This window comes from Galeopterus variegatus, unplaced genomic scaffold, assembly GCF_000696425.1.
Source record: "Galeopterus variegatus unplaced genomic scaffold, G_variegatus-3.0.2 Scaffold1282, whole genome shotgun sequence".
In the NCBI taxonomy this organism is placed as follows: Eukaryota; Metazoa; Chordata; class Mammalia; order Dermoptera; family Cynocephalidae; genus Galeopterus; species Galeopterus variegatus.
The window spans coordinates 24,499-31,559 of record NW_007727393.1 but is presented as its reverse complement, the minus strand read 5'-3'; the positions used below and the strand labels follow the sequence as shown (position 1 = coordinate 31,559).

The window sequence follows — 7,061 nt, the reverse complement described above, 5'->3', positions numbered from 1 at the left end:
GGGCCTGGGGGAAGGTGGCTGTTTGTGATCTTGGCCTTTCCTTGGGAACAGGGACAGGATTGGCTTGATTCCTGGGGCATCTAGATCTGATGCTTGGGTGACCATGTGGATACCTGTACACCCAGGAAGGGGCCTTCCTGCCTATGAGTGCCCATCCCGTGGCTTCCAGTAGATCAGAGGTCTAATGGGTACCTCTGTGCAGGGCTCTGTGATCTGGGGCATTTCCGGCTTCTCTTGGAGCAGCATAGCTCAATGCTGACGTTTCCACCTGACAAGTGACTGGATCACTGGGGGCCTGACGTTGGAGTTTATATGGAAACTGATGGGTGTCTGAACTCCACTGGGACGGGGGTGGGGATTTTCTACCATCCTCCCCTACAAGCTCTGCTCCTGTGCCTGGGGCCTGGCATGTCGAGGCAGGTGGATGGCACAGGACAGTTTCCTGCCTAGGTGGGTGAGGGGGTGGAGGTGGTACCAGGCACTCCAGGTGGGGTGTAGGGCTGGAAACCTTTCTCTTGGTCAGTTAACCCTAACACCCCTGTGCCAGAACCTCCCTGCTTAGAGGCAAGGGGCAGAGCCATCAAATTGCTGGGTTAGCTTAAGCAAGTTGGTTGTCTACCTGGGCTCCAGTTTTCCCATCCACAAAATGGGGCTGTTGAGAGGACAGTGAGGTTGAGCAGGCTGGTACCCAGCACAGAGCCTGGAACCTACTTTGCTTCCTTTAGAGCATGCCTTGCCCTGTCTTTTCTGCTCAGGCTGTCCGTGTCTTTCTTCTCTAGCGCCTCTTAGCTCTCTCTGCCTCAGCTGGGCCTGGTTCTCCCCGCACAGGAGGGAGGGGATGTGGGTGGGACCACAAGCGCTTCAGCAGTTGCTTTCTGCCTGTTGATTGGCTCCCCGTGAAGCAGGGGTGTGGCCATCACCTTATAATAGGGATGGCGTATTAGCCTCTCAGCCTTGCTGAGCCTTTGTCTGAGCGTGCTCAGCGTCTTTTTCTTTCCTTCCCCGCAGCTGCTGCCGGCGTCCAGCTGCCAACTTTCTGCCTGGATCTCTGTTTCTTCATTTCACCGGTCTCCTCAGACCGAAGCCCTCCGGGTATGTGACAGCCATGCCCGTGGACACGCTGACTCCCGGAGCCCCCGCCGCCCCCGCCCTACCTTTGCGCCTGCGGACCAAGGTCCCCGGCTACCTGCTACGGAGGCCAGCAGACTGTGGAGCCCGGAAACCGAGTGCTGTGGAGCGCCTGGAGGCCGACAAGGCCAAGTACGTCAAGAGCCTGCATGTGGCCAACACCCGCCAAGAACCTGTGCAGCCGCTGCTGTCCAAACAGCCACTCTTTAGCCCCGGGACTCGCCGCACAGTGCTCACGCCCAGCCGCCGATGTCTGCCTGGCCCTGGCCGCCGACCCCAGCTGGACCTGGACATCCTCAGCAGCCTCATCGACTTGTGTGATAGTCCCGGGTCCCCTGCTGAGGCCAGTCGTACCCCTGGACGGGCAGAGGGAGCCGGCCCGGCCCCTCCAGTCACGCCTCCACGCCCGCCACCCAGCACGGCTGCGGTCCGCCGAGTGGACGTCCGCCCCCCGCTGCCTGCCTCACCTGCCCTCCCCTGTCCGTCACCCGGCACTGCCGCCGCCTCCAGCCCAGCCTGGCCACCGGGTTTGCAACGCTCAAAGTCAGACTTGAGCGAGCGCTTCTCGAGGGCAGCAGCTGACCTTGAGCGCTTTTTTAACTTCTGCGGGCTGGACCCAGAGGAGGCACGGGGGCTGGGTGTGGCCCACCTGGCACGGGCCAGCTCGGACATTGTGTCCCTGGCCGGGCCCAGTGCTGGACCGGGCAGCTCTGAGGGGGGCTGCTCCCATCGCAGCTCTGCTACTGTGGAGGAACGAGCTGGGGAGCGCGCCCCATACGGCGTGTCGGTGGTAGAGCGCAATGCCCGAGTGATCAAGTGGCTGTATGGACTGCGGCAGGCGCGAGAGACCCCAGCAGCTGAAGGCTAGGCTCCCCTGGACTCGGAATTTGCCACAGGACAGATCTTAGAGAGGTACTGGTCCCTTGACCTCTCTTGCATCCATTCCCTGGCTCTGGGCAGAACAGAGGCTGCTCCCTTGGGTGAACCTGTATGGAGGCTTAGGGGCTGGACCAGCATCCTCTGGCAAGGACTGAAGCCCCCACCCCCACTCCCAGGTGCAAGGATTTTTGACATGAATGTACTGCTGCTTGGTTTCTCTTCCTCTCATGGGGCTGGATTTGGGGCGCTTAGCCCTCCCCACTGAGAGCGAGGGGCCCAGGGATCTCACCAAGCCTGTTTACCCAGTAGTTCTGTTTCCTCCTTCCTTCCTTGGCCTCTGNGTGTGGCCCACCTGGCACGGGCCAGCTCGGACATTGTGTCCCTGGCCGGGCCCAGTGCTGGGCCGGGCAGCTCTGAGGGGGGCTGCTCCCACCGCAGCTCTGCTACTGTGGAGGAACGGGCTGGGGAGCGCGCCCCATACGGCGTGTCGGTGGTAGAGCGCAATGCCCGTGTGATCAAGTGGCTGTATGGGCTGCGGCAGGCACGAGAGACCCCAGCAGCTGAAGGCTAGGCTCCCCTGGACTCGGAATTTGCCACAGGACAGATCTTAGAGAGGTACTGGTCCCTTGACCTCTCTTGCATCCATTCCCTGGCTCTGGGCAGAACAGAGGCTGCTCCCTTGGGTGAACCTGTATGGAGGCTTAGGGGCTGGACCAGCATCCTCTGGCAAGGACTGAAGCCCCCACCCCCACTCCCACGTGCAAGGATTTTTGACATGAATGTATTGCTGCTTGGTTTCTCTTCCTCTCATGGGGCTGGATTTGGGGCGCTTAGCCCTCTCCACTGAGAGCGAGGGGCCCGGGGATCTCACCAAGCCTGTTTACCCAGTAGTTCTGTTTCCTCCTTCCTTCCTTGGCCTCTGTCCTTTGCTGACTTCCTCTTCCTTACTCAGCGGACTCTGGTTCCCTGGGAACTCACCCTGGGGATGGGGAAGGGAGGAGGGGGTCTATCTGCTGCTTTTCCTGGTTCTTGGCAGGCGGCCTAAGTGGGTAGACTACAGGAGGGACTGGTTAGGAGACTGTACTGCTCTGGCTTCCCTCCCCTTGGTTAATAAACACAAATGCTTGTTTCTCAAGGGCTGGGCCTTCAGACTCTTCTGTGTTCACAAGGGGGAAGGGTGGGAGAAGCCTGGGGTGGGAACTTCAAAACTTAGTGATGGTTCATTCCAAGATCTGGTGGGACATGAGGTTGGTGACTGGCCTGGCCTGAGACTTGCCCCATAGGGGGTTGTTATAACTCTTCTGGGAGGCTGGCAGACCCCCTTCACAGAGGAGGAATCTGAGGTCCAGCCACAGAGTGGGCTGGGATGGAGCTGAGACTAGGATTGAGGTCCTTCCCCTGCAGCAGGAAGGGGACCTGCAGGGGAAAGGCTGACAGGGTGCATGGACCCTCCCCCACCCCCTGCCGAGTTCCCAAGGGGGCAAGAAGCTCAGACAGTGCAAATTCTGAATCGAGGTCACACAGGCCATAGAGTGGGAGTAAAAAGTGGGCGTTATTGGAGGAAGGGGGACTTGGGGTGGACAACACAAAACAAGTGGCCTTGCCCTCAGTTCTGTGTGATCCTGGACAAGCCAGTCTCCCTCCTGGGCCTCAGTGGGAGAGTTAGGTGGCACAGTCCTCCTTGGGTTGGGACACTGTTGCATTCCGGGCCCTTCCTGCTGTATTCCAGTATTCTGGTATTCAGGGCTGGCATGGGCTTTGAGGTTTCAGCTTCTTCAGTCTCCCTGCGGGTTAGTTACCCACTAGGAGACCCCACCCTTGGCTGGTGGAGCAGCCAGGGTTAGGGCCAGGCAAACAAAGGGTGAAAGCCTGGGGTGGCCTCTCCCGCCCCCCAGGGTGGGAGTGGGGAGGGACTGGGTGGCGCTTCCTCTCTCGCAGGCTGCGTTGGCTGCAGCACTCAGAAACAGGAAGTTCTAATGGGGGCCTTGGTGACAGGTTTGATGTAGGTTTTATTTTAAGCATAAAGAAGAGATTCCTGCTGGGCCGTTGACACATATCCAGGTCAGCCCATCTGTCTGTCTGTCTGTCGCCTTGGTGACAGGTTTGATGTAGGTTTTATTTTAAGCATAAAGAAGAGATTCCTGCTGGGCTGTTGACACATATCCAGGTCAGCCCATCTGTCTGTCTGTCTGTCCACAACCAGCCCCCCAGGGCCTGGAATGGACCTGGGCAGTTTGGGGAGAGAAGGGGAAATTAGTTTACAGAAGAGGATGATGATCAAGCTCATAAGAATGGAGTCTACAGATACAGATGGGGAGACTGAGGCACAAGGAGGGCAATGGCCTGCCCACAGGCACCCAGCAGTTTGGACAGTACAAGAGCTGGACCTCCTGGGTCTCTGTGCTAAAGGAGTGAGGGTCAGGGTAGTAATCTAGACAGGTTCTGCAGAAGTGGCACCCTTTAAAGTGTCGAAGACTGCCCATTGTGGCAACCCTGCTGGAATTCCGTGCTAGTCATTGCCCCTTGCTGTAGCCTGGCAGCCCCTTCCCCCCGACCCCAGCAACCCAAGAAGGTGGATGGTTTAGCTGTGTTTTACATGTGAAGAAATTGAGGTTCAGGTCACAGGACTGGTGGGTGACCCCTTCTGCTGGGCTCATCCTGTCACTCAATCCTCAAGGTGACCTTTTGAGGGTTGGGTGTATTGTCTTACAGTAGGAAGTTAAGCTCTGGGAGGGGTAGTGACACGTGGGCTGTCACACAGCATATGTGCGGGACAGCCTGGGGTCCCCATAGTCAGTGGCAGTCCAAATCCCTGATTGTCCCAACACATACCCCACCTCTCTTCCTCATCCTGGAAGCCTTTTCTACTAGTCATTTTATTATTGAGCACCTACCAGGTGGTCAGCACCGAATAAGACAGACATGGTCTCCGCCCTAGTCTAAGGGAAGAGAACAGGCAACTAAGCAGCAAGCACACAAATAGCCATATAACATAAAGCAGGTATATCCAGGGGCTTCTCTTTTCCGGAGCTGGGCCAGGGGCTAGCTGAGAAGGGCATTGGGAAGGTCTGTTGGGAAGAGAGCAGGGAAGTGGAGAAGGGGCCAGACCTAGCCTTGACTTCTCCAATAGTGCTGCGTGGTCCTGGAAGGGCTCCCCCTCTTCCAGGATTCTGGAGCCTACCAGTCTTCCACGCAGAGATCTGTGGATAGAGCAGGCCCATCCCCCCCACCAGCCTCAGGGGTCTGCAGAAACAGCCCCTCTATTGTTCTGTCTCCAGCTGGAGCGTGAGGAATAGTGAGCCGCAGCCAATCTTTTCCACCCCTCCTAGGGCCTGCAGCTGCTGCCCCGTCTCCTGGGGCTGCCCGGCCTCCAGCCTCCTAGCAGCTCCCCAGGCCAGCCTGGCCCCAGCTGCCTAGCCCCTAATTAGGCAGAGATGAGATCTGCTCCCTGATCTATTTCCCACCAGCTAATTATATACACGTGGGTTTGGGAAACAGGCAACCTGGCTGCTCACTTCTGTCATGAAGGTGTGATGGGCCCTGGGAAGGTTATCCCCCTGACCTCAGTTTACCCTTTTGGCAGGGGATGAAATGTAGCTGCAGGGCCCTGTTTCTGTCCCTGGTGAAATGGTTGTTTCTGCTACTGAGGCATTCAAGGAGGCCAGGGGGAGGAGACCCCCATCCTGCCTGACATCCTGTGTACAAGGGAGCAGGGAGGGGCTGAGGAATTAGGCTACAGGTCCTGACCCTAGGATCCCAGGGTAGGGTGGGGACGCAGTCAAGAGCATGGTGACAATTGCCCCCAGATAGACATGCACATGGGAGGGCTTAGAGGTGTGCAGGTCTATCCAGGCCCATGACAATGCCCATCCAGGTTTTTAAAAATGTAATATTATTTTTTAGATGATACATTCATATATTTCCCCCAGTATTTCATTAAGAAAATTTCAAACATAAAGAAAAGTTGAAAGAATTATACAGTGAATACTCACAAACCCAGCTACTAATGCACAATTGTTAATATTTTGCTATTTTGCTCTGTCAGGAATCTACCCATCTAATCCATCCCTCTATCTATCTATTTAAAAAAAATTTTTTTTCTTTTTTGTGACCGGTAAGGGGATCCCAACCCTTGGCTTGGTGTCGCCCGCACCGAGTGCACCGGCCATCCCTATATAGGATCCGAACCCACGGCGGGAGCGCCGCTGCGCTCCCAGCGCCGCACTCTCCCGAGTGAGCCACGGGGTCGGCCCCCTGTATCCACCTATTAATACAACTTCTTTGTTTTTAGCTTTTCAAAGTAAGTTGAAAACATCAGTATGCTTCAGCATGCATCTCATTAGATAGAGTTCAATATTTGTTTGTGGTTCTTTTTTTTTTTTCTGGAGGTAAAATTTATATACAATGAAATTCACAGATCTTAAAGGTATCATTTGTTGAGTTGAGACAAATTCATACCATACTTCAAACCCCAATCAGGATATAGAACATCACTATCACCATGGAAAGTTCCCTCCTGTTCTTTTCCTGCCAGTTCCCACCTCTATCTCATAGGCATGTTTATGTGTCTGAACAAATTAAATAGCACTAATAAGACATTCCTTTGTCTTGTCCTCCCTCCTAGCCCTGCTCCTTCAAAGCAACCACTTTCAACTCTTTTAATTATTTCTTCTGGTACTTTCCTCTATATTTTTAAATAACTTGCTTTTCCTGCTGTTTTCTTGGCTAATTTTAGGCAAATATTGATTGACTTTCCAGTCTGATATTGTCACAGTATGACCTCTGCAGCCTGACTGCCTGGCATCCTGGTCCTTCCCCTTACTGGCCCTGTGACCAGGGGCAAGTGACCTAACCTCCTCTGCCTGAGTTTTCTCATTTGTAAAATGAGAGTAGTAAGAATATTTAGGTTGCTGGTTTGTTATGAGGATTCAAGATGTAAAGTGCTTAGAATAAGGCACATCACCCAGTAAGTGGTCAAAATCATTTGTTCTTATGATTATAATTATCAAGGAAGATTTAACTTTTACTCACCCCCTCTTCCTTTCAACCTATAT

The 7,061-nt window shown here is 54.9% G+C and overlaps 2 protein-coding genes across 2 annotated transcripts in view; both read left to right on the top strand.

Moving 5' to 3' along the window:
- Nucleotides 1-2,338, top strand: part of FAM110A (family with sequence similarity 110, member A) — a 13,074-nt gene extending 10,736 nt beyond the window's left edge. The window contains exon 2 of the mRNA XM_008576056.1: nt 1,009-2,338. Coding sequence (XP_008574278.1) covers nt 1,106-1,996 — 891 coding nt within the window. The 5' untranslated portion in view covers nt 1,009-1,105 and the 3' untranslated portion in view covers nt 1,997-2,338. The remainder of the gene's footprint in view (nt 1-1,008) is intronic.
- LOC103593135 (protein FAM110A-like) lies at nt 2,235-3,144 on the top strand. The gene is made up of 2 exons (XM_008576066.1): nt 2,235-2,281; nt 2,374-3,144. Exons 1-2 carry the CDS (start codon nt 2,235-2,237, stop codon nt 2,576-2,578), a joined length of 252 nt encoding a protein of 83 aa, XP_008574288.1. The 3' UTR covers nt 2,579-3,144.
- The last annotated feature ends 3,917 nt before the right edge of the window (nt 3,145-7,061 follow it).